At 37.3% G+C, this 24,442-nt stretch overlaps 4 protein-coding genes across 8 annotated transcripts; 2 read left to right on the top strand and 2 right to left on the bottom strand.

The window, feature by feature from the left end:
- Positions 1 to 1,718: 1,718 nt before the first annotated feature.
- Positions 1,719 to 6,109, bottom strand: LOC148060476 (phospholipase B1, membrane-associated-like). The gene is made up of 15 exons (XM_087780355.1): positions 6,102 to 6,109; positions 5,961 to 6,027; positions 5,817 to 5,875; positions 4,971 to 5,038; positions 4,692 to 4,735; positions 4,339 to 4,459; positions 4,147 to 4,198; positions 3,984 to 4,064; positions 3,169 to 3,234; positions 3,008 to 3,099; positions 2,721 to 2,802; positions 2,487 to 2,588; positions 2,066 to 2,161; positions 1,901 to 1,972; positions 1,719 to 1,832 (listed from the first exon to the last, which is right to left on the bottom strand). Exons 2-15 carry the CDS (start codon positions 5,989 to 5,991, stop codon positions 1,719 to 1,721), a joined length of 1,080 nt encoding a protein of 359 aa, XP_087636481.1. The 5' UTR covers positions 5,992 to 6,027; positions 6,102 to 6,109.
- Positions 6,110 to 6,882: 773 nt separating this feature from the next.
- Positions 6,883 to 8,877, top strand: LOC148060475 (dr1-associated corepressor). The gene is made up of 6 exons (XM_087780305.1): positions 6,883 to 7,094; positions 7,418 to 7,490; positions 7,680 to 7,773; positions 7,950 to 8,063; positions 8,203 to 8,293; positions 8,435 to 8,877. The coding sequence occupies exons 1-6, from the start codon at positions 7,053 to 7,055 to the stop codon at positions 8,459 to 8,461; spliced, it is 441 nt and encodes a 146-aa protein (XP_087636431.1). The 5' UTR covers positions 6,883 to 7,052; the 3' UTR covers positions 8,462 to 8,877.
- Positions 8,878 to 8,895: 18 nt separating this feature from the next.
- On the bottom strand, positions 8,896 to 12,965 carry LOC148060474 (activator of 90 kDa heat shock protein ATPase homolog 1-like). The gene is made up of 9 exons (XM_087780302.1): positions 12,737 to 12,965; positions 11,699 to 11,889; positions 11,558 to 11,640; positions 11,367 to 11,484; positions 11,080 to 11,171; positions 10,879 to 11,007; positions 10,709 to 10,810; positions 10,587 to 10,638; positions 8,896 to 9,598 (listed from the first exon to the last, which is right to left on the bottom strand). The coding sequence occupies exons 1-9, from the start codon at positions 12,814 to 12,816 to the stop codon at positions 9,426 to 9,428; spliced, it is 1,020 nt and encodes a 339-aa protein (XP_087636428.1). The 5' UTR covers positions 12,817 to 12,965; the 3' UTR covers positions 8,896 to 9,425.
- A 4,051-nt stretch (positions 12,966 to 17,016) lies between these two features.
- cdca4 (cell division cycle associated 4) lies at positions 17,017 to 23,709 on the top strand. 5 transcript variants are annotated; one of them, XM_087779572.1, is made up of 3 exons: positions 17,017 to 17,391; positions 20,913 to 21,050; positions 21,307 to 23,709. In XM_087779572.1, the coding sequence occupies exon 3, from the start codon at positions 21,316 to 21,318 to the stop codon at positions 22,219 to 22,221; it is 906 nt and encodes a 301-aa protein (XP_087635698.1). In that variant the 5' UTR covers positions 17,017 to 17,391; positions 20,913 to 21,050; positions 21,307 to 21,315; the 3' UTR covers positions 22,222 to 23,709. The 5 variants fall into 5 exon arrangements, with proteins under 5 accessions (XP_087635698.1, XP_087635697.1, XP_087635696.1 ...); XM_087779571.1 differs by having other exon boundaries at positions 17,017 to 17,498; XM_087779573.1 differs by lacking the exon at positions 17,017 to 17,391 and adding an exon at positions 17,506 to 19,483.
- The last annotated feature ends 733 nt before the right edge of the window (positions 23,710 to 24,442 follow it).

Raw genomic sequence — 24,442 nt, 5'->3', positions numbered from 1 at the left:
TTTTACATTACAATTAACATGCGAGTTTTTACAGCATTTCTTTTTTATTTTTGAGTTGCAATTAATCATCCGGCCGCTAGATGGTATAAGTAATTACATCCTAAAACTGTCTCGCCTGCAGTTAATACAAACCTCTGCAGCGACAATTCTGAGCCGCTCAAGTAGAAGAACTCACATTTCTCTGATCCTTAAAACTCTTTACTAGCTGACAGTGTCTTCTGGATCAACTTTAAAATTCTGGTTCTTACTTTCAGATCTATTCATGGTGAGACCTTCCATCAGTGATCTGATCCAGCCTTACACCCCAGCTCAGGCTCTGAGGTCTGTGGATCAGAATCTACTGATGGTTCCTCGCACACGGTTCAGGACCAGAGGAGAGAAAACTTTCCAGAATGTTGCTCCTAAACTTTGAAACGATCTTCCTCTGTGTTTGATGATCTACTGACTCCTTCAAGAAACATATTAAGACGTTTTTATACGTGCTTTTCCTTGAATTTTTGAGACTACTGTGTTTTTCTCTATGTTATCTTGATCTTTTAAGTATTTATTTTATTGAATATTGTTTTGATTGTTTAAGCGCTTTGTGACCCTGGTCTGGAAAAGCGCTCTACAAATATAAATTACTTACTTACATACTTACTGAGGACAAGAGGATACAGTTGACTTCAGCATCTTTTAAGGCTGATGTTCGGCCATTGCGTCCTCCTCAGATATCGCAAGATCCATGCGATGATTGAGGACGAGAGGATACAGTGGCCTCCAGCAGCTTTTAAAGCTGATGTTTTCGGACATTACATCCTCAGATATCGCAAGATCCCGGCAATGACTGAGGACGAGAGGATACAGTGGACTCCAGCAGCTTTTAAAGTTGATGTTTTCGGACATAACGTCCTCCTCAGACATCGCAAGGTCCCGGCGATGACTGTGGACGAGAGGATACAGTGGACTCCAGCAGCTTTTAAAGCTGATGTTTTCGGACGTTACCTCCTCCTCAGATATCGCAAGATCCCAGCGATGACTGAGGACGAGAGGATACAGTGGACTCCAGCAGCTTTTAAAGCTGATGTTTTCGGACATAACGTCCTACTCGGATATCGCAAGCTCCCGGCGATGACTGTGGACGAGAGGATACAGTGGACTCCAGCAGCTTTTAAAGCTGATGTTTTCGGACATTACGTCCTCCTCAGACATCGCAAGGTCCCGGCGATGACTGAGGACGAGAGGATACAGTGGAGTCCAGCAGCTTTTAAAACTGATGATTTCGGACATTACGTCCTCCTTAGATATCGCAAGACCCTGGCGATGACTGTGGACGAGAGGATACAGTCGACTGAAGCTGATGTTTATACTTATTTTGGTTTCAAGACAAATAAAAGCAGTAACGACTTCGTCAAGAGTCATGTGTTCTGTAAATTCTGCAACACCAGAGTCAAGTACTCGACAACACTACACATATATCCTTGTTACTGAAGTATCACAATATATAGTGTAATTGCACCTGTATCGTGATACGAATCGTATCATTATCCCAAATTGCTGCCAATACAAACCACTAGTTTCAAGTATAAGAAAAAATACAATAAACAAATGTTTTATTTATTACATAAAACAAGGGATTGTTACAAACCAAATAAGAAACTTTTAATATACTGTATATATTCATAGTATCGTAAATTAACGAGTGTATCTGAAGAAAACAAAGCAAAAATGACAGTTTCTCAAATCAAAGTTGAACAGACACAACACAACATCACTAGTGAAGCACGGACATGGAAAGGGTTCAAGGCCGAGGCTGACGATCCAACGGGTCGAGTGTAAATATAAGGATGTTCCTGGAAACAGACGAATACATTCAGGTGAAAAATACTCTCACTAGATTGTCAAACATCCCATAATGTACCTTCGGTGGGCAGATGAGTTTTAATGGATCCGAGAAAGTCTTGATTTTCTCCTTCTGACCCACTGGTTGAAACTGAGGGAGGGAAATTAAATGTAGAGAAATATTTTTTATTTACTTTTTTTTTAGTACTAATACTAATACTAGTAAAACACAAACTTTTACTACCATGTTGTTCCACAGGCCTTTAGCCAGCTCCTCGTGTCCTTTGACCCGGAAGTGGAAACAATCCGCAGTGAAGAAACTCAGATCTATTTGTCCGTCCTGAGGTAAAGAAAACTTCATTAATCTATCTGTCCGTCCTTCCGTCCGTCCTTCCGTCCGTCCTTCCGTCCGTCCGTCCATCCATCCATCCATCCATCCATCCATCCATCCATCCATCCATCCATCCATCCATCCATCCATCCATCCATCCATCCATCCATCCATCCATCCATCCATCCATCCATCCATCCATCCATCCACCCATCCATCCATCTAATACACTATAAATAATAATATCCAATCGTTTTTTTTTTTTAATACATATATATTTAACATCATGTTTGATTAAAAGTGTCTTTGACTTTCCTTTCATAGAGTTTCCTACCGAAAGTCTTGGCGGCGTTGCATTCTCCAGATAAGGTTGAAGAACTGCAGCGAAATCCTTCTTGAAGAAACGATCGCCCTGAAGAAGCTTCTCCAGCCTTTTCTGTTATAAAACAAAACTTTGACGTCATTTTGAGTTTTAATAATCCAAAAAAACACTCAGTTCTACTTCTATTGAAACTGACAACACAACTACATTTCATCCCTATTTGGCTTTTATTTCATCCTGTGACACCTGGAATTCTTTGTTTATCCGGACCAACTCCTCCAGTTCAGTTGAGTTTTCTTCAGGCAGGACCAGACAGGAGCAGAAACTTCTGTGAACAGACGACAATATTGGCCCAAATCTGGCTCAAAAAAAGTACAATAAACAAGCATAACCTGCAGAAAAAATGTATCTAAAAAATGAATTTATATTGTTTTTCAATCTCTTGTTTTCGAAGTAATGAACGTGGTTTTAAATGAAATATTTAATGTAATTTATACAGGATTGTGTCATGATTTTCATGTTAACTTAGTAACTTTTGCAGCTGACAGCCCGGAGTCGGTCTCTGAACTTCTCTGAGAGGCTTCATGGGAAGAAGCTGCACCACGTTTACGATCGTCCTCGGGATCTGGGAGCAGGAAAAGTTCACGTTCAACACTGTTTTGAAATAATTTGAGTTTCATATGAAGGGTTTTACCTCGTTCATCATCATGCTGAGAGCAGTCGTCATGTAGTGGATGAAGTTTTCAGGGGAGTACAATTCCTGTGTGGAGAGGTTGATATGGAAGTAAATATTTGCAGCCGGATTATAAATATACTACACTTATATATTTACATTGTATTTTTTTTATTGATTTTTTACATTCATTCTTTACATTGAATTTATTTTCAGTGTTTCTTTCGTACATAGATTTATTTTTAAATTGTATTTTTCACATTAATTTTATTATATTGAATTATTTTTTAGTTGTTTTTTTATTACATACCTGTAGATCTATTTTACACTGTATTTTTTACATTGATTTTTATTTTTTAAATTGAATTCATTTCCAGTGTTTTTTTTCTTAAATGTATTCATTTTTAAATTGTATTTTTCACATTGTTTTTTCACATTTAATTTTTCTTACATTTTTTTATTGTATATTTCACATGGATTTTATGACATGAAATTTATTTTCATTGTTTTTTTCTTTCATAGATTTAATTTATATTGTATTTTAAACTTGTTTTTTTTACATTAAATTATTTAATCTATTTGTTTTATTACATTACATTATTCTCACTGATATTTTGTTTTACTTTGAATTTACACTGAATTTAGTCATGTTTTAAAAAAAACTAGACGTTTTGAAATCAACTGCGCTTTTTTAAATTCTGTGTTTTTGAAGATGTTCAAATTAAGAGGTAATTTTAATCAAAGTCCGATGGCTCAGATTTACGTTGATAGGTTGATCGTTCCGGTAATATTTAATAGTTTTCCTTATGTTTTCCATGCGTTAAAATCCCACCAACCTTATTTTTACAGTAATCACAGATGTCGTTCATTCCGATCAACATGGTGACGACCTTCCAGTCCTCCTTAAAGTTCAGACCCTGACGTGACAATGCAAGAGATTGTCTAATTATCCAAATTAAGCCAAAATTGAAGACAAATGGTTGTTGGTTCAAGACTCACAGGGTAGGACTTGAACGTGTCGATCATGTGTCGTATTTGCTCTGAAACGTTCCTGTGTCGGACCAACAGAAAATTAAAAATATGACTCATTAAGAAGTTTTATGAGACACATTTATTCAAGTCAAAGAGAGGAAACCAGAAGCAGAGACTGACCTTGTCAGGAATTAGGGATACAGATAATAAAAGTCTTACAGTGTGTTGTGTCCCGTCACTGCGAAGTTGAAGCCAGTTTCATTGACGGTGACAGGTGTGTTGTGGAACGTTATCATCGGGGACGGACCCAGGAGTTTGGGATTGAAGAGTTTGAAGATATCTAGAATATAAAAATAATAATAATAATAATAATAATGGTGATAAATGTGCAGAATGGATCATTAAAACCTTTTTTTATTTTATTTACATTTTCATTAGAATTAATACATTTAAAACAATTTTCAAATTCACTCAAATGAGTAACAAAACCTCTTAAATCAACAAGTGTTTTTAGATTATTTTCTGTACATAAATTTAATTTAGCTAACATAGAAGTCTGATAATGTACTTACTAGCCAGTGTGATGACATTTTGAAAAGTCCCATATCCTCCGATGCTGAATGGGAAAGAAAAACATGTTGATGAAAAGTTGAATTTTATTTCTATATTTATGTATAATAATCACAATTTAATATCGATATTATTCTACAATATTTCCATTTTTACAGTATTAATTTTCTTATTTTATCTTAATTTATTGTATTGTATTTTTTTTTTAATTCGTATTATTTAATCTGTATATTCTGTATTAAGTTTTTGTTAATGTTGATAAATATCAATAGAATAAAAACCTCCAGGATACTTGACGGAATTCAAATGGTATCGAGAAAACCGTGGATCCATTTGCACCGATCGCGGTCTGCAAAGATAAATAAAAAAAACTTTATTCATTTTAACGTTGACATTTTCTCTTCGTCGTGACAGCGTGTTGCTACAAATGTGTCCATTTACTGACCCCTAGTGTTTGAAAGAAGAAATACACACCAACGTTTTGATTTTTTTACATCAGCAAAATTATAACACTTGTTACTACTTTTAATATTGAGTTAAAATTACATTTTTAATTCAATTAGAATGAAAACTTATAACACTTATAATTACTTTTAATATTGAGTTTAAAGAACATTTTTTAATTCAATTAGAATTAAAAAAGTATAACACCTATAATTTATTTTAATATTGAGTTCAAAGTACATTTTTAATTCAATTAGAATTTAAAATTATAACACTTATAATTACTTTTTATATTGAGTTTAAAGAACATTTTTAATTTAATTAGAATTAAAATTGTAACACTTGTAACTACTTTTTTAATTCAATTACAATTTAAAATTAGAAAACTTATAATTACTTTTAATATTGTACATGTAAGTACATTTTTAATTCAATTAGAATTTAAAATTACAACACTTATACTTACTTTTAATATTGAGTTTAAAGTACATTTTTGATTCAATTAGAATTTAAAATTATAAAACTTATAATTACTTTTAATATTGAGTTTAAAGTACATTTTTTTAATTCAATTAAAATTTAAAATTTAAACACTTTCAAAATTAATTCAAATTTACTATTAATTCATATTAAACCGAAGCAAAATAAATGTAAAACATCAAATGTTTTGGTCCAACACTCACAGTCAGAGAGTCTCCCAGAGCAGCGATGACTTTGACATCTGCAGCTTTTACATATTCAACTGAAATTCAGATTAATAAACGTTAAAAAAAAATATTTAAGGAAAAAAATAAAAATGTTTAATGTATTGCAGAATCAAGACAGACCTGAGGTCGGTGCGACGAGAGATGGACTCATGTCAGGACAACTGAAGGCTGGATGAAGTTGACGCTCCTACAGAAGACATCAACTATGAAAAATGACCTTCCAAATATATAAAAAACAATAACCTTTCATTGTTTAATTACCTGTTCCAAGCCATCTGTTCCGACCACATCTGTAAAAAGAGTCAAACATGTTTACTTTCAATATGCAGTCGTTTTAAACCAGATGTACCTTCAGCAGCTCCTGCACAGACCAACAATAAAAAGCAAAGTAACATCTTGGAACAGTGATGTTGTCGAGGTGTCAGCGTGTCCCAGTGGTGTTCCACTGATAAACTGCTTGTTATTATCTGTGAACTTTGGAGTTATTAAAAGATACTTCCCACATTGAGGTGAGAAGTAAAGAGAAGTACATGCAATAAAAAATAAAAGATGGGGGAGGTTTTTTACACCTTAATCAGCTAAATATACTATTATTTTCTCTGAAATTGAAATACCTGTGCATAACATTACAACCAGAATATAATCATAACATAGATTTCACCTAGAGATTAGATGTATTATTATATTATTATATTTTGATCCCCCAATAGTTAAAAAAAAACAACAACAACAAATACAAATTTACAATTAAAACATTGTTATCGAGATATTTTTTTCCTCTTTTTCTTGTTTATGATTTTACGCTGCTAAATACTTTTTGTAGTCTAATATACATAATATAGATTTAAATAACATATATTTGTTATTAATTCCCACGTATTCGGATTAATTCTATTTCCCTTTATTATTATTATTATTATTATTATTATTATTATTATTATTATTATTATTATTATTATTATTATTATTATTATCTCTCCTTTTTAAATTTTACAAACGAAAAAAAATCTGAATATTATCGAAATCACGTGCCTGGTGGTAGTGACGTCACCTTCGGGGTCACCTGCGTTGACCTCAGGTGTGTGTTTTTTTCCCCCTGCATCATATTTCCGGGTCACTTCCTTCCTCAGGTAAACAAATGGACTCCAAGGCGTCTGTTTGCGACGAAAACATGAAAAATGTGAGCGACCCGCGCGAACTAAAACGACTAAAATGCCCGGAAAGAGAAAGAAATATAACGTGAGCTTCCCGCCGGTGAGTTGTTTGACTAACTAGCTGTTTAGTAACAGGTTAGTTCTCTGTCATTTACTAGCTTAGTTGCTAACGGGGGTCTGCTGCCGCCTTCACGGACCGACCGACACAAACTCCTTGTTATGACGTTTAGCAAATAAAGTTAATAAAATGCAGTTTAATTCGATTAATAATGATTATTATCAGTCATTCTATAGGCGTGTGTTACATAAACAGACATGAGGTGCCATTACATATTATTTAAAATACATCGGATAAAAAACAACGAGTTGCAATTGAAGGCACCATTTAAAAATGATGGTTCTTGTGTTTGTTTGTTTTTAAAGAGTCGCATTAAAAAGATCATGCAGAAGGATCCGGAGGTGGGAAGAATCGCCAAGGCGGTCCCTGTTGTCATCTGTATCCTTTCTTTAATGTTTATTCTTCATTTATTGTCTATTTTTATCATATTTTCTCACATTTTTTAGGCTCCTTGTACATAATGAATGCACCAACTTCACTTATTTAAATGATCATTTGATTTATTTGTGCCCTTTTATGTTTTTTACAACCAAATTTCAATTCCTGAACTTCAACTGCACACATCAGCGAGAGTGTTGGAGATGTTTATCAAGTCCTTGTTGTTGAAGACCTGCTTGATAACAGAGTCCAAGTCCAGCGGAACCGTCTCCATCGCACACATGTGAGTCTCGAACTGTAACCGTTGATTACAATGTTTTTAAATCGAATAAAACATGTATTATTGGATGAATCACCTTTTTATTCAAAAGTATATTTAAGATACAATTACTCAGCATCTGTATTCTTTAATTAAAACATGAAACGCTCGATTTTAACAGTTTATTTTGTGTCTTTCAGGCGCCAGTGCATCGAGTCCGAGTCTCTTTTCCACTTCCTCAAAGACTTGGCGGAAGAAGCCGTGTTAAAAGCTCAGAAGGACACACGGAACCAAAGTCTGTGGCCCCTCTACAGGTAGAGAAAATAACATTAAACATGGCTGTTTTAAATCCTTAAACCTTGTAAAAAGCTTTGACTTCTGCAGTGCATTGTGGGGGAAAATGTTCATTGTAAGTGCCTAAAGAGAAAATCTAAAATGAACGTGTCTCATCAGGACAAAGCTGCAGGAAATGTCTGTCAAAAAGTCTGCAGAAGTGGCCCCTCGGCAAAGAATCGACTCTCTGGACCAAGACTCCAGCTCCAGTGTAAACTCATTCACCTTCCTCGCTAGTGTGCGCCACAGCACCACCAAGCGGACGCTGTGTTAATTGCAGTTCGAACATTTATCAATTGATATTTTTTTATTTTCGTTTTGGCTCTTTTGACCAGTTTTTCTTCTCTTGCAGGAGCCAGAGCTCTTCATCTGCCTATGACGTGGCAATCATCTTTTTCTTTTCTTTTTTCTCAATAATTTTGCATTATTTGATTTTTCTTTCCTCTGGTGGAGCAAATGTTAATGTATATAACTCGTAAATATTTAAGTTATAATAAGTTTAAAGCCTTCACCATACTTGTTTTTGTGGCTTTTTTTTCTTTTCAGCAACTGAAATTTAAAATAATGAATGGATTTATACCTAAAAATGTAATTGAACTTTGTACCAAAAAAATACATTTTTTATAAATAATGAAATGAACCCTTCATGTTATCATTTGGACAAAAATCTTTTGATTTCAAAGATTTCTTTTCTTTAAAGTCTGCTTCTTTGTGGTTTCTGTTTTGAACGTTTTTAAACTTAAATTAACGTTTTTTAAAAACAGCAAACCTTTAAATGCAAAGTTTGAATAAATAAAAAACGGGTCAAGCACATACATGGACTGTTTTATTCCAAGAAACTATTCTCTTGTTTTACATTATGAAAGAATGAAATGAGGAATAAATAGGTTTGTCTCTTGGATCTGCCTGGTGACACGAGTTGGGTCCAAGGACAACATTCAGTCAAGAATTTACATGAATTAAAAAAGCTGAAATTAGATTAACCAGTGACTTTTTTTTCCAGCAGGGTGAACCGTATACAGCGAGAAAGAAAACGTCAAACCAACATTTCTTATTGTGTGACAGAAATAAACATTGACTTCATGGGAATTATTTCACAATAAATCCGAATTTTCCACTTGTGTTCCAGACCCTGACGTCCAATTCATTTAGGGTGTGACCATCAATTAGTGAAGGGGGGGGGGGGTGACCTTAAATATTCTCAAAAATTTAAAAACATTCACTCAAACATTTTGACTCTTCCATGAGATCTTCGGAACCGATATCGTGCAATGAATGTGCCAGAAAGATTGAGACGATTGAACAAACAAAAAAGAACGGAAGCTCTGACAGTTGGGTCGACTTCAATAGAGGCTCGATCCGTAGCCAAATGTCTGTTTTATCGCTTCGAAGTAGTATCGCTTCCAGCCTTCTTTCGTCCGCTCCTCCTCGTTTTCGGGAACGCCGCGGAAATCCACCTTCAGCTCGGTGTCACTGCCCCGGTCCACAAAGTTCATGGTGATGGCAGAGTAGTGCTCTGGAATAAAGAAATACGTGTTTAATTATGACTTTTAAACAACATGTATACAAGTTATAATTGAGTACTTTTTACTCTGAAATAGAGTCTGTCCAAGTCACAAGTCAAGCAACAGTTTGAAATTGCATTTTCATTCTTTTGGGTCCATTAATCTTGATTATCTTTATGTATTTTACATTTTAGATTGTATGAACTCTAAAGATCAACATATAAACAGGATTTTGATAAAAATGACTTGAGGCACCAGATTTGCCATGAGTTTGAGGGAAAAACCTGGGTGTTGTATTTGACAAAGACATGTTTCTAGTTCAACATTGCAGAAAACTGACCAGAAACTGTTTCTTTCAACTGAGAAAAATCTCTAAATTTAGGAAAAAGATGTCGCAACGCGCTCTGGAGCTTATAATCCATGCATTTGTGTCTTATCGTCTGTACCATTAAGAAGGAGCTGTCTCGCCTGCAGTTAATACAAAGCTCTGCAGCTCTAGTAGAAGAACTCGCATTTCCAAGTACCTTAAAACTCTTCACTGGCTGCCAGTTTCTTTCAGGATCAATTTTAAAATTGTGGTTCTTACTTTCAGATCTATTCATGGTCAGGCTCCTCCTTCCATCAGTGATCTGATCCAGACTTACTCCCCAGATGGGCTCTGAGGTCTGTGGATCAGAATCTACTGATGGTTCCTCGCACACGGATCAGGACCAGAGGAGAGAAAACTTTCCAGACTGTTGCTCCTAAGCTTTGGAACGATCTCTGTGTTTGATGATCTACTGACTCCTTCAAGAAACATCTTAAGACCTTCTTATCTGAGCTTTTCCCTGATTTTCTGGGACTTGTGTCTTATGCGTCTTGATCTTTTAAAGTATACATTTTAACTGTATATTGTTTTTGATTGTTGAAGCGCTTTGTGACCCTGGTCTAGAAAGATCTTTACAAATAACTATTACTTTCTTAGCATGTTTTTTTAAAATGTAATGAAGCCGGACTCACCACAGGGCCAGTTGTTATACCTCCACTTCATAACTATTTTCTCATCGTGCACCTGAAACACAAGCAAACGCGGTTGAAAATAAAAGTCGTTATTGAATTCGAGAACCAACTGCGACGCTCACCAGCTCAGTAAATTCACCGAACACGTTTCCGTCCAGCAGCCGGAACCTTCCGCCTTTTTCCCCGTCCACCGTGGCGGCGGCGTGCGTGAACGCCTGCACCATCTGGTAGAAGTCGTCACATGTAAAAACCCGACAAATCTCTACACGACGCGGCAACAGAGGACGCTCACCTCCTTGTTGAGGAACACCCGGTACAGGTCGGCCGGACAGGTGAGGAATTTTTCCCTCATGCTGAATTTACAGGTGGGGATCTTGACGCCGGTGTTGGCGGGTGCGGTTGTGCTGCTTGAAGATGAAATCTGCCCCAAAGACAACGATACCCCGGGTTAGACATCGAAAGAAATTTACCATATTTAAGTTCGGAGTCTTACCTGAGTTTTGTTCAACTTTGCTTTCGACTGGGACGTGACCTGTGAGGCAGGCATTCCGTTGGCCGTCGGCAAAATCATACCCTGTGTGAACTCTGCAAACAAAAATACATAAGAACTAGATTTTTAGAGGTTTAAAAACACTGATAAACAAAATAGTCTAATTATCCAGTTTTTAAACTGTTTTTTTTTGGCATCTTGCAGTCAAAATTCACTGTTTATTGTGTATTCTTGCAAGATATTTATTTCAACGTGCAAAAATTCAAGACGCTTATGGATTCCTGCCTCACCTGTTTTCAAGTATCCGAGGTAGCTTCCGAGAGCTTCGCGGATTTTGTCCGAGCCTTTTGTTTTCATGAGTTTGAGCAGAGGCGTCTCCGGCTCGTCTTTGTTCAGAGACACTGATATCTGCACGAGGAAACAAGTGATCAGATGAACGGATGACTCTAATAAAAAGGAGGAGTTGGGAGCCGATCCTTACATCAAGATCCTCCATGTCGTTTTCATCGGACAGGTTTGGAACTTCAATAGTTCCTTTATATTTTATCCCTGCTTTCGATTTTCCTGTTGAAAAAAAATACATTAAGTTGTTGTTGACATTGTTTTTAAATAAAATACTTACCAGTCCAAGTTGCTTCTAGGAGCCATTCGTAGAAGAATATAAGTTTCCCTTTTCTGTTATTGATGGAGGCCTCTCCCTTCACCTTGCCGACCTCCGTGATCTCACACTCCCCCTCTTCGTTCTCCACTTTTAACCCCATCATCAGAGACGTCAACTTCTCCGTGGACCAGTTGGTGGCGTCCCGCTCGGTCCTTTAAATATCAAGCAAAAGTATTTGATAAATAGAAGCGGGTCACGACAGTTCTTTGCATCTCGTGAAAGAGTCTTGGATCTGGGTTTTTAAATGTATAAACACATGCGCTCATGGGACCAAAGGACATGCAGCTGATCTAAATATTCCCGAGTGACTGAAGCAGCAACAGTGGATTCCTGTGCCGAGTATTTTTAGCACCAGTCCACAGTTGTACACACTTCCCACCTTCCCTATACAAATTTATTCTCTATCAAGAAGAAGATATTCAACTGAAAACACAATCAAGCTTTAATTGAATGAACCAGTGAAAGTATAAGGATCTTAAAATAGATCTACTGCAATGATATGTGTGAATGGGTTGACAATCGGGAGTTGAATTACATTAATATACTGTTTATTTATTAAGAATTAAATCATGTGTACTGTAACTGTAACACGTTGTGATGTTGCTACCGATACCTCACGTATTCATAAGGGATTCATGAGTTAAATATTAATAATGTGCTACATATTTGTAGCCCTTAATGCAATGTACTTATTCGTAAACTCGTATTTGTTATAAAAACCGCGTAAATTATTTGAATGTGATCAAATCACAACAAGCATGTGGAGCCATGATAGCTAGACAGGAGCTAACTGAAATAAAACGACCACATCCAGTCAATACAGTTTAAAATTCGATTAATTAAAAACAATTCTAACCAAGTTATCGAATTCTATCGATAAAAAACGAGCCTTGTACAGAGAAGAAGTAAAAACATTCTTGACCATGAATGAATGCCAGTGTGATGTTAGCATTAGCAGGCTAGTTAGCACAAAAATGTGTCCATTTCAAAATGTCTCACCAGTGCCAGTTGTTGACATTAGTCGCGTCGGCTCGCTCCTCCACGATCCAGCGAGGGTCTCCTTCTCCCCATTTCGCCATGTTAGCAACCGTGTGATGATAAGAGTCTCGACCGAGTGAAGAAGAGGGAAAAAAGTGCTCGCCACAGAAGATGATGCCGGGCCGGCCACCTTTCTTTTTTCTAGAAGCCTCCGAGTGCGACAGGAGCGGTGCTCACGCGTTAACACGCCGGCGTGGAAATTGCTGGAAACGGAACTTTGTAGATCGTTGAAAAAAAGACACCGGAAGTATGTCTAAAATGTAAGTCATAATAATAATAATATTTTAATATTAACCTTATTTACTAAATATTTAATTAACCATACAATTAATGCTTTTTGCATTTTCTTATTTCTTATTTTTATATGTATATATATATATATATATATATATATATATATATATATATATACTGTATATATATACTGTATATATATATATACTTGTATGTATATATATTTTAATACTTATGGGTATGAGTTTGAGTAACATTTTTGTTTCATTCTATAAACTACGGAAAACATGTTTTTGCAGAAGATGACAAATGGTCAAAATAACAAATAAGATGCAATGTTTTTAGACCTAAAATAATGCTAAGAAAACAAGTTTGTATTCATTTGAAAAAACAACACAATACTAATGCTTTAACTTAAACAGGAAGTAAATGGTCAGCATTTTTTTCTCTCAACAGCTTGTTTGCGTGGTATAACAATTGAGAATTAAGTTTGGGTTTTTAATAAGGGGCTTCTATTGAAAATAATCCTGTACTAGATTTAATGTATCTACAAATTTATTACAACATGTGTGTACAACTATAATGGAATTGAAGCTATTCTGAGAGAGTAAGAGTGAGAAAACGGAATATAAAACTTGAATTTTTTTGCATTTTTCTACTATCGTAGTTGAGTATTAAAATCAGTTTCTCTGATCTTAACACTTATAGGTATGTGTTTGAGTAAAATGAACATTTTTGTTTCATTCTATAAACTACTGACAACATTTATTTGCAGAAGATGACAAATGGTCAAAATAACAAATAAGATGCAAAGTTCTCAGACCTAAAATAATGCGAAGAAAACAAGATTGTATTCATTTGAAAAAACAACACAATACTAATGTTTTAACTTAGGAAGAGTTCAGAAATCAATATTTGGTGGGATAACACGGATTTTTAATCATAGCTGTCATGCGTCTTGGAATGCTCTCCACCATTCTTTCACATTGTTCTTGGGTGAGTATTTGGGTCAGTATTTTTTTCTCTCAACAGCTTGTTTGCGTGGTATAACAGTTGAGAAATGAAGTTTGGGTTTTTAAAAAGGGGCTTCTATTGAAAATAATCCTGTACTAGATTTAATTTATTTATACATTTATTACAACATGTGTGTCTATAACTATAATGGAACTGAAGCTATTCTGAGAGAGTAAGAGTGAGAAAAGGGAATATAACGCTTGAAATGTTTGGCATTTTTCAGCTATCATAGTTTCCAGCAGGATAATGCAAGGATAAACATCCATGGAAAAACCTCCTTGACAAAGACGTTGTCACAGATCAGTAGGAAAAGAAGAGACAAAAGCCATCTGATCAACATTATCTGTTAAATCTAACTCCCTATAACATCTGCCAAGGAGGTTTTCTGTTTAACTGTATGCCTAAAATCATATTCTTTCTTTAAAGTTTACCTCTAAAGAACCCCTTGAGCAATGAGTTTGGAATCAAACCTAGTTCCATGTGGGGTTCCCCTTGGCACACTCCATTCCTCCCACAGCCCAAAGACTTGAATTGATGACTGAGAAAGCATCTGTTGAAGGGACATCTGTCTTTCCCCCGCCCTGTGTAGCTGCAACAGACACCACCGCCTGTGATCCATAAAGATGAAAGATACATCAAAAGCAGTTGATCAGATGATTTAAGTCATTTCAATAGTTTGTGGTTTACTGACAACTTATCCAGTGTGTTCTTCTTGTGGACACTTTTCATGTTGCTGAAACCTACAATCTCTGCCCCTTAACTTATCTTATCTTAACCCTTGTGTTTTCTCAGGGTGGAGGTGACCTGAAGGCCCAAAAACAAATGTGTGTGTGGTATCCCCTGTGTTGTCTACCTCAAGGTGACCGACCTTCCTGGCTTCCATAAATACATATGCATTGGTGAAGGTCGTTCAGAGCTTAGACCCAGAGCAAACACAAGGGATACCACAATCATATTTGTTTTCGGGCCTTCGGGTCAACTTGACCCCTAGATAACACAAGGGTTAAACACTGGCATCTTTATAAATCACCGTATGAAAATGAACATTAATCTGGAGGAGGTGTGACCTTGACTTTGACCCAGCTGTCGTCCATGATGGTGAACCTGTCCCAACCCCTCCAGGAAACTGTGATGGCCAGACTTTTGTTATTTTCCTATTATCAATATCATTTTGACCAATCACCTCAGCGTGGCTATGGTAAACAACATTTAATCTACAGAAGTATTTGCAGTGGTCGGGGCTTAAGATAATTTTGTAATGTAAATATTTTAAGACAGACACATACTGGTACAACAAAGTACAACAGAGGTCCAAGATCTATTTAAGATTTTGATCTTGAGCACAAACATCCAATGGTCTACTTAAAGGAAAACTAATATATTGATTTAAGTGTCTCTTTAATTGATCTTGGACCTCTATTGTACTCATCAGTGTGTATCTGTTTGTGTCTTCTCATTCAGACTATTGTAATAGTTTATTTTAGCGTCTAAACAAGACATTTTTACTGAGTATTGTTTTAATTGTTTAAGCGCTTTGTGACCCTGGTCTGGAAAAGCGCTATATAAATACAAATTACTTACTTCCTTACTTACTGTCTCTGCAGCGAGAATTCTGAGCCGCTCTGGTTGGAGAACGCTCAGTTTTTTCTCAAGCTAAAATCTTGTCTTGTTTGTCACCGTGTGTCATCAATCCAGGAAGTCTCCACCTCCAAGGTGTGTAAATAAAGAAGCAACAGCTTCTGCAGTTATTGTTGTTATTATAGAACGGTAGATAGATAGATAAAAACAGATAAAATAAATCATACAGAGTTAGTTTTTTCAGTAATTTTCAGTGATTTACAAGTTTATTTTTTTAAATAAATAAATGGATGGATGGATGGATGGATGGATGGATGGATGGATGGATGATAGATAGATAGATAGATAGATAGATAGATAGATAGATAGATAGATAGATAGATAGATAGATAGATAGATAGATAGATAGATAGATAGATAGATAGATAGATAGATAGATAGATAGATAGATAGATAGATAGATAGATAGATAGATAGATAGATAGATAGATAGATAGTTTTTCCAGCCAGCACACAGCAACGCAGACAATAGATTCATAAAAAAAAGAACAAAGTTTCTACAAAAATAAAGTGTAAGATTACACGATCTAAGTCTTAAGATAAAGAAAATTGATCAAAGAAAAAATGAATATCATCATCTTTTCGCTCCACTCCTGCCCCCCCATGACTCAGAATTAAACTGAATTAACATTATTACATCATAAAGGACTCTCGCGACCTCTCGTTCGCCCAGATCACAACGATGGTCATGATGAGGGACTTTTACTGTACCTTGGAAGAGGAAGATTCGTGTGAGTGAGTCGAGAGAGGATTTGAGGATTTTCACACGAGTATAATACATATATTTTTAATATTAAATGAATTATTGTTGTGTTTCTAATGCGTTTTTTTGTGGATGGATGGATGGATGGATGGATGGATGGATGGATGGATGGATGGATAGATGGATAGATAGATAGATAGATAGATAGATAGATAGATAGATAGATAGATAGATAGATAGATAGATAGATAGATAGATAGATAGATAGATAGATAGATAGATAGATAGATAGATAGATAGATAGATAGATAGATAGATAGATAGATAGATAGATAGATAATTAGATTGATTGATTGATTGATTGATTGATTGATTGATTGATTGATAGTTTTTCCAGCCAGCACACAGAAACACAGACGATTGATTAATAAAAAACAAGAAAAGTTTAAACAGCCTAATAGCGCGAAGTCCATTATTACATCATAAAGGACTCTCGCGACCTCTCGTTCGCCCAGATCACAACGGTGGTCATGATGAGGGACTTGTACTGTACCTTGGGAGAAGAAGACTTGTAAGTAAGTAAGTAAGTAATATTTATTTATATAGCGCTTTTCGAGACCAGGTGTGAGTGAGTAGGGAGAGGATGTTCACACAAGTTGCCCTTTTAAAATATGTCATGTCGGTCCGGATTTGCCATGAGTTTGAAATCATAGGATATTTTTTAAAAAGATGTCTAACAATATTATTTATAATATTTAATGAATTACTGTTGTGTTTCCAATGCGTTTTTCTTTGCGGAAATTGTAATTAGATTTTTTTTTTTTTAAATAAATAAAATAATAATAATTATAATTTCTCTCGCCTCTTTGCTCACGTTTAATAATTGTCGTGATCTGGTTTTCCTCCGTGTGCGTTTTATTTTTGAGTAAAGTTAAGGCAGGAATCCGAAGGCATATGGCAGGCTGCTGTGCACCCCTCCCCCTCCCGCGCCGCTCCTCCGCAGCAGCAGCAGCAGCAGCACACAGAGGTACTTCAGTTTCTGAAGCCGTGGCATGAATGATCTCATCTGAACCTGATCTCCGCTTTCCCGTCGATCCTATGACCGATTCTGGAATAAAATAACCCGATCTGAAGGTGAGTCCGGACCCTCCACACTCCGTACTTAAACCGGACACCGTGAGGTTTTTTTTTTTTGATGTTAATACGAGTTTAAAAAAAAAATAGTCCAGCAGCGGCGAAACTCTTGTTTTTTTTTGTCAGGCTGAGAAAAAGGAGGAAGGACCGCGGAAGAACGGGGTGGGCGCTACAATGCTAACAAGCATGCTAACGTTTAATTTTTAAACCCAACACACACACAAAAAAACAACAACATGATGTTACGAGTCAAACGTTTAAAAAGGTGGTAATGATAGTTTCATAAACAACCACGTGGTTTTTGTTGGCGTGTTGTGTACGCGGACCGCGTTGAGTTCGGAGCTAACCGGCTAGCCGTTAGCATCGGGTTTTTAAAATGGCCTCATTGTCACTCTGCTAGTTTCTGATGCTCGAAAGACAAAGCATGCGGCAGCCGAGGCTTCTCACGCCGCCAGCTGCGCCTCCGCGCCCGCGTCGACAGTACAATAAAACCCCGCGCCGACCTGTTATAGTTATACGTCTTATCGGTCGGTTTTTAAGAGGGTTTTTTTTAGGCGTGTGTGTGTCGCTGAGGTTACCGTTCGTGAGTTTCTTATAAAATCGGGGATATGCGAGTAGTGGGGGATGGGCCTTGCTAGCGGCCATTGACGTAAAGCGGGGCTACATTTTGTTTGGCTGCTAGCACTGGAGCATAAAAGAAACGTTGAGCCAAAACACCAACACAATACTTTTAACCATTTTCATTATTATTATTGTTTTGATAATCGTGTACATTTCAACTGAAACCCGACTTTTTAAGACGTCTAAATGTGAAGTATATTGCTATAAATATCCATTTGAATCCACTGGTGTGCTAGCATTGATTCTTTAAAACCTTTTTAGTTTAGAATGTTGTACTAAACTATGAATTGTGATAACTTACTACTACAGTCTTCAAGTTTATCGCACTCAATGAGATTTTTTTTAAAGCATTGTTTAACACTCATTCAGTCGTAAACGTATTCTTACATTTGTAATAGTGTGGTTGATATTTTAATAAGTATTACAGTTAACAAATGTTCTTAAAAAAGGGATAGTTCAACCAAAATTCAAATATAACTTACAAGGACTAAGAGTTGGGACAATTTAATCACTGTATTTTTGGAGTTACAGGCTTAAATATATGACGATGTGAACAGGGCTCACTTTTGTTTGTCCAGAATGACACACGAAACAACATCCAAATACATCCGTACTGCTTAGCTAACATCCCGCATGTATTGACGCTACAACGTGAAGAATTGTTCCGAAAGAAATATTAAAAACTCGATATTTTAAGGTGGTTTGTAGCGCAGTTTATGGCTCTTATTTACGAGATTTACTATAAGAAAACTAGGAACTTCTACTACAAACGGACGAAGAAAAGTGAGCCCTGGTCGCGACCATCTCGTGGACATACATGTCTGCCTGTAACTTAAATTTCCCAACTGTTACTCGACACGAGGGTGAGTAGAAAAATGAGTGAAATTAGAGTTTTTGGTTGAACTAACTCTTCCATCTTATGGTGCATCATTGAGTGACTCAGTAGACGTATATATGTTCTTAATTGATATGTTTGAAACTGTTTCTGATCTCTGTGCTTTCTCACAGCTCGTAGTTGTATTTTTAAAGCCGTCTACCTAATCAATATGACCCACCATTCGGCCCAAAGAAGCTGAGTTTGGCTCCAGCGATTCCCTGAACCAGGCTTGTCCAGAAAAGCTGAATTCAGAAATTCTTGAATCAGTAAATACGTTTGATGTATGCCGTCTTTTCTATGGGGGGGGGGGTCTTGGTTTCTCTTGTTTAACAGGCAAAATCGTATCCAAAGAGACAAACATAATTGTTTTTTTTCTCGTCTGTGTTTTAGATTCCCGGGCTCTTTTCTTAATGTCTTTTGTCCCTTACTTTTGTCAGGAAATGTTATTCTATGAAAGCGGGGATTCGAGCCATTCATTCCATTATTGGTATGGATCACTTGTATGGATTTTTGTATATTCATCACAATCTTCTGGTCGATGCCGTTCACCTGTGGTAAATGGCGTGAAGACGGTAGTTGTGAATTCTTTTGCATGTAATGTATGTGGGCTTGCTGAAGAAGCACAATTGAACCATCTCCTGTTTGGACCATTTAGAACATTGTTCTATAATGCGTCTTTTTTTACGTCTCATGTATTGCTATTTTTCATAATGTGTGGTGTCTTATGGTGAGTTATTTTTGTTCCTAATGTCAACTGGGTGTATTATTTTTATTTTTTTGGTTACAAGACAGTAGCTGTTCAAAAATCTTATCTGCTCAGACTGATAGATTTTTTTCATTTTTTAATATCCAGCTCTAGTTTGATTTCTTTTGGCCCATCATCTAATACATTTATATTCTTTTTCACCATTTAATCTATAGATTTGTTTCAGATTTCAACAGACCATGAACCGTGTCACAGTAAAAGTCTTGCATACATTGGAAATTTTGGTTGCCAGTTGAAGATATTTTCTTTTTCTGCACCCACTGTGATAAAATAATCTGTTAATTTGTCTGGTAATGTGTCGTAGCACTTTAACTGTTCAGGACTATATGCATCTAAATATTGTCTGTATCTTAATATATTATAATTTAGGAACATTTGTTGGTAGTAAATCTCTCTAAACATGTCTGATTTAACAGGAAGTACATAACTGCAGGTAATGTAACTGTTAAAAACCCATATTTTTTTTAAATAATCAAGTTAGTTGAAGTTCACCAACGAGTGTATCTTTCCATGAAGTCGATTGTTAAGCGAGGAATTATTAGCCCGAGAGCCCCCACAGCAGAGCAGCTGCGCCGAGCAAAAGTATCTGCCCAATGGAAAATTAAACGCCTCAGAGACGGCACTGCTCAGGCTCCTCCATTTATTGGAATCTGTTTATTTTGGGGGAGTTTCAGGACTTTAAATGTTGGCAGGAGGGTTTGTTTCACTCCTTTTAGACATTTTAGTTTCAATGAGAGTGTAAACAGAGCGATGACTATACCATTTTTTCCCCTCCCCACTAGAGAGTGAAAATCTTGTTCTACTAGTTCCAAGGCGTGTGTTGCGTGAAGACCTGGAAACATAATATCTTTTGTAAATATTTGTGTGGCACAAGAATAAAAAAAAGGTGTTTTTTTTTGTTGTGTTGTGAATAATGTCCTTAATCATATTTATTCCTAAAAAGCGACACTAAGAAGAACCCCTTTCCCCCCCCTTTTTTTTTTAAATCCCAAAATTTGACCACTGATTATCTAACTTTTTTTTGTTTTTATTTTGTGACAAAGGTCTGTCTAGTCTGCTTACTTTGATGCAGTGTCCACGTTCAGTTGGTAACCATGCTATTTTCGGTGGCTCAGTGGTCTGTTAAAAGTGTGGTTGTTCCGCCCAGCAGGAGTCTTGCCTCTGACTGGCCTAAAATGGGCAGAAATGGTGCTGAACAAAAGCCGCTTGTCACTCGTACAAAAGTACTAGAAGCGTTGCAGCCCGGACCAAGCTGTTATGCTATTGCCTGTGCCTCTCAACAGGAAAGGTATAGCAAACATCAAGATGAAACCACCACAGACAATTCACTGTTAAATGTTAGCTCGCACGCACATCGTGTAGTTCCCTTGTTTGTAAACATCATACAGCCTCACACACACACACTCGCATCAGTCACATGACACTAGTCCCAAATTATTCTCATCTTTAGTCAAACAAACGATTAATTGTGATACATTTTTCACGAACCTAAAAAACGTCGTCCGCCCGTCTGACTTTGTCTCTCTCTTTTCGCCGCCGCACAGAGAGACACCATGTTCCCGAAGGGCACCAAACGCAAGTTCTCGGACTCGGGGGAAGAGCCAGCGTCCGCCGCGGATCAGTGTCTACCGTTGCCGGCCGCGGCAGCTCGGACGCTCTCGTCCACGTACAGCCTGCAGCGGCAGTCCTTGCTGGACATGTCGCTCATCAAGCTGCAGCTCTGCCACATGCTGGTGGAGCCCAACCTGTGTCGCTCCGTGCTCATCGCCAACACCGTGAGGCAGATACAGGAGGAGATGACCCAGGACGGGACCTGGCAGATCATGACCCAGGCTCTGGCGGCCGCTCAGTGCCCGACCGACCGCCTGGTGGCCACGGAGGTCCTCTGTCGGCAGACTGACGCCGCGGCTCAGAGCCCCAAGCCTCTCGCCGTGGTGGGTCTGGAGGAGGGCTATCACTCGGAGGAGGTCGTGATGGAGGGCGAGGTGGAGACGGAGGTCAGCATGTCCACGTTGTCACCCGTCGCCTCCGCGCCGGCGTCGTACCTCTCGACTCCTTTTGGGATGGGACCCTGCTGGGGGGAAGAAGAGGAGGACGGCGAATGCGAAGAGGACGAAGAAGACGACAGCGAGGAGTGCGTGTCCGAGGGCGAGGAGGGGGACGGGGAGCACCCCGCGGCGGACTCTAGTTCAGAGGAGCAGGTTTTTGGGACGTTTGAGATCAAGCACCCGGCGCCGCCGCCCGACTCGGCCCTCGAGGAGCTTTTTTCAGACGTGGACCCGTCCTACTACGACCTCGACACCGTACTGACGGGCATGCAGGCCGCCCCCAAAATGGGACCTTATGATTTGTTAGAGTCCCTCTCCTCCCACGCGCCCGCCGCCCTCACCTCCAGCTCCACATGCAGGTCAGACCTGAACGAACTGGACCACATCATGGAGATAATAGTCGGGTCCTGAAAGCGATTTCCTTTGATCCCCGCTGACCCTCATTGACTCCTACCAAGACTGTGCGCAGTTCACATGCGTGTTATGAATGTGGTCATGTTGCACGCGGGCGTCGGAGGTTCTCCGACAAGGTGGGAAACTGAACCATTGACTTATTTCTTCTTTTCTTTTTTTTTTTAGCGAAATGACTAAACTTTACAATGCCAATGTGGCCTGTCAATCAACCAGTTTCCCACTTTGTCAAGGGTTCCAACACGTCTGCCCCCGAGGCAATGATAATTAACTATACCATGATGCATTCTTATCTACATATTTCCTTGTTTACGTCTGATGTGCTCGCTCCGTTCCGTGAGCGGTTCTGTCCATTTTCTATTTATTGTTACATGGACCACGAAACAATCCATCACACTACACACATCCAAAACCAGAACAAATTGTAAACCCAAATCTATGAATCGATGCATATTTTCCTAAAGATTTGAGGAATTATGAATGGATTATATGTATATGTACGTATTTGTATATAGAAATATATTTTTTTGCATTATACAGCTGGGGAATTTTAAAAATATCATTTGATAAAAATTATTACCCCCCTCCTCCCCCTCTACGCGGTTTTTAGGATTTTATTGTAGCCAGACTTAAGACGGTGTCTTCCCTCGGTTTGGTTTATTGAGTCGACTGTAAAAAAAAAACAAAAAAAAAAACACCTTAAAGGCGCTGTTCTCTCATTTTCCTCAAAAGCTTTACGCCGGGCAGGAAAGTGACTGCCGATCTCCTTGTCAGAACCACTTTGGTTTGTTGACAGTTGAGTAATAATAGTCATTTTCCTGCCCTGCTCCTCGGACTGATCTCATTAATATCAGGTTTTTCTACAGCATTTAGAGAAACCCAAGGGTGATAACTGCATCAAGAAGCCATATTTTTTTTTTCTTTTCCTCAACTTCAAATGAAGTCCTCTCGGTGTTACCCGTCTAATTTATTGTTTTTATTTATTGTATTTATTATATCTAGGTACAGATACAATAATGGATACAAACAAACCATCCACCACCACGAAAACTACTTTCCCCCTCTCGGTTTAAATGCAGTTCTTTTATTTATTCTTCTCTTCTTCCTTGGTTTTTAGTTGTAGCTGGGCTTCTATTCCGATCTCTATGCAGCTCTGTCATACGCGTCTCGAAAATGATTGTACACACGACTCAAACGTCCTCTCTCTAATCCCTTTTATGCAAACAGTTGCCTTTCTCATAAATCAAATCAAATGCATTTGTGGTGTTGAAGAGATTATCTCAGGCAAACAAATTGTATTGACAAGAATACAGTATTAAGACACACTTGATACCACAACAGCACTCCTGAAGGATGTCACTCCGGTCTGAATGGGAGCTAGAACTTCAAAGACTAATTACCGTTGTAAAATGTATGCATTTTTTTATATCGAGGAAAAACATTGTAGCATCTTTGTAAATATTTTTTATAATTAAAGGTGCAACTATTGATCGTGTGGTTTCTTTACTTTATTGGAATGTTGTCAATGAAAAAAGAAAAATTGGCCGAGGTTCGGGGGGATCAGGAAGAAGGTAAGTGTGAAGAACTACAAACTATTATTTGAAAGGTTTTGCCTTGAGTTGTTGCTAATAGAATCTGTTCCACTACTGTGTCAGCACTTGAATCTGTTAGACACGAGTACATTTGTTTTAAATGAACATATTCCTGAATCTTAAAAGGTGCAAAACTCTAACTGGTCCGCTAACTCATCTTAGTTACACTGTGGTTAAACATTAATGGTGTCTCGTGACTCAGCAGGAAGAGTCCGAGGAGAGCAGAAGCTATTGTGTCTTAAAACGTTTTAAAGACCAGGAAGTAATCTGCATCCTCCTGTAGTTTCCAGTACGTTTTGGACATAAACAAGTAATCTGCATCCTCCTGTAGTTTCCCGTACGTTTTGGACATAAACAACTTTTTTAATTAGGTTTGTTCTTCACTACTCTTTCTGTTTTAAAAAAATATATATTTTACAGATGAATGTTTCACACCTGAGAAATTAAATGATTTAAAATAAGTCAGAAAATAGGTTCATTATTTAAGTTTGTGAAAGCTAATGCATCATATATAAATGTAGCTTATATTAATGGTTAATTACTAAAAGAAATTTATATTTTTAATATAAACAACTTTTTTAGTTAGTTTTGTTCTTCACTACTCTTTCTGTTTTTAAAAATATATATAT

The sequence above is a fragment of the Callionymus lyra genome, chromosome 18 (assembly GCF_982586985.1).
Source record: "Callionymus lyra chromosome 18, fCalLyr1.hap1.1, whole genome shotgun sequence".
Classification (NCBI taxonomy): domain Eukaryota; kingdom Metazoa; phylum Chordata; class Actinopteri; order Syngnathiformes; family Callionymidae; genus Callionymus; species Callionymus lyra.
This window is presented reverse-complemented; position numbering and strand designations above follow the sequence as displayed.

Excerpts from the sequence above, each read along its gene's own strand:
- LOC148060475 (XM_087780305.1), top strand. The coding sequence starts at position 7,053 with ATGCCCGGAAAGAGAAAGAAATATAACGTGAGCTTCCCGCCG. Across the intron at positions 7,491-7,679 it reads GGCGGTCCCTGTTGTCATCT|CGAGAGTGTTGGAGATGTTT; the intron begins GTATCCTTTCTT and ends TGCACACATCAG. Across the intron at positions 8,064-8,202 it reads AGTCTGTGGCCCCTCTACAG|GACAAAGCTGCAGGAAATGT; the intron begins GTAGAGAAAATA and ends GTGTCTCATCAG.
- LOC148060474 (XM_087780302.1), bottom strand. The coding sequence starts at position 12,816 with ATGGCGAAATGGGGAGAAGGAGACCCTCGCTGGATCGTGGAGGAGCGA. Across the intron at positions 11,172-11,366 it reads CCTCGGATACTTGAAAACAG|AGTTCACACAGGGTATGATT; the intron begins GTGAGGCAGGAA and ends TTTTGTTTGCAG. Across the intron at positions 10,639-10,708 it reads TCGGTGAATTTACTGAGCTG|GTGCACGATGAGAAAATAGT; the intron begins GTGAGCGTCGCA and ends CTTGTGTTTCAG.
- cdca4 (XM_087779572.1), top strand. The coding sequence starts at position 21,316 with ATGTTCCCGAAGGGCACCAAACGCAAGTTCTCGGACTCGGGGGAAGAG.
- LOC148060476 (XM_087780355.1), bottom strand. The coding sequence starts at position 5,991 with ATGAGTCCATCTCTCGTCGCACCGACCTCAG. Across the intron at positions 5,876-5,960 it reads TCTCGTCGCACCGACCTCAG|TTGAATATGTAAAAGCTGCA; the intron begins GTCTGTCTTGAT and ends TCTGAATTTCAG. Across the intron at positions 4,460-4,691 it reads AAATGTCATCACACTGGCTA|ATATCTTCAAACTCTTCAAT; the intron begins GTAAGTACATTA and ends TTTATATTCTAG.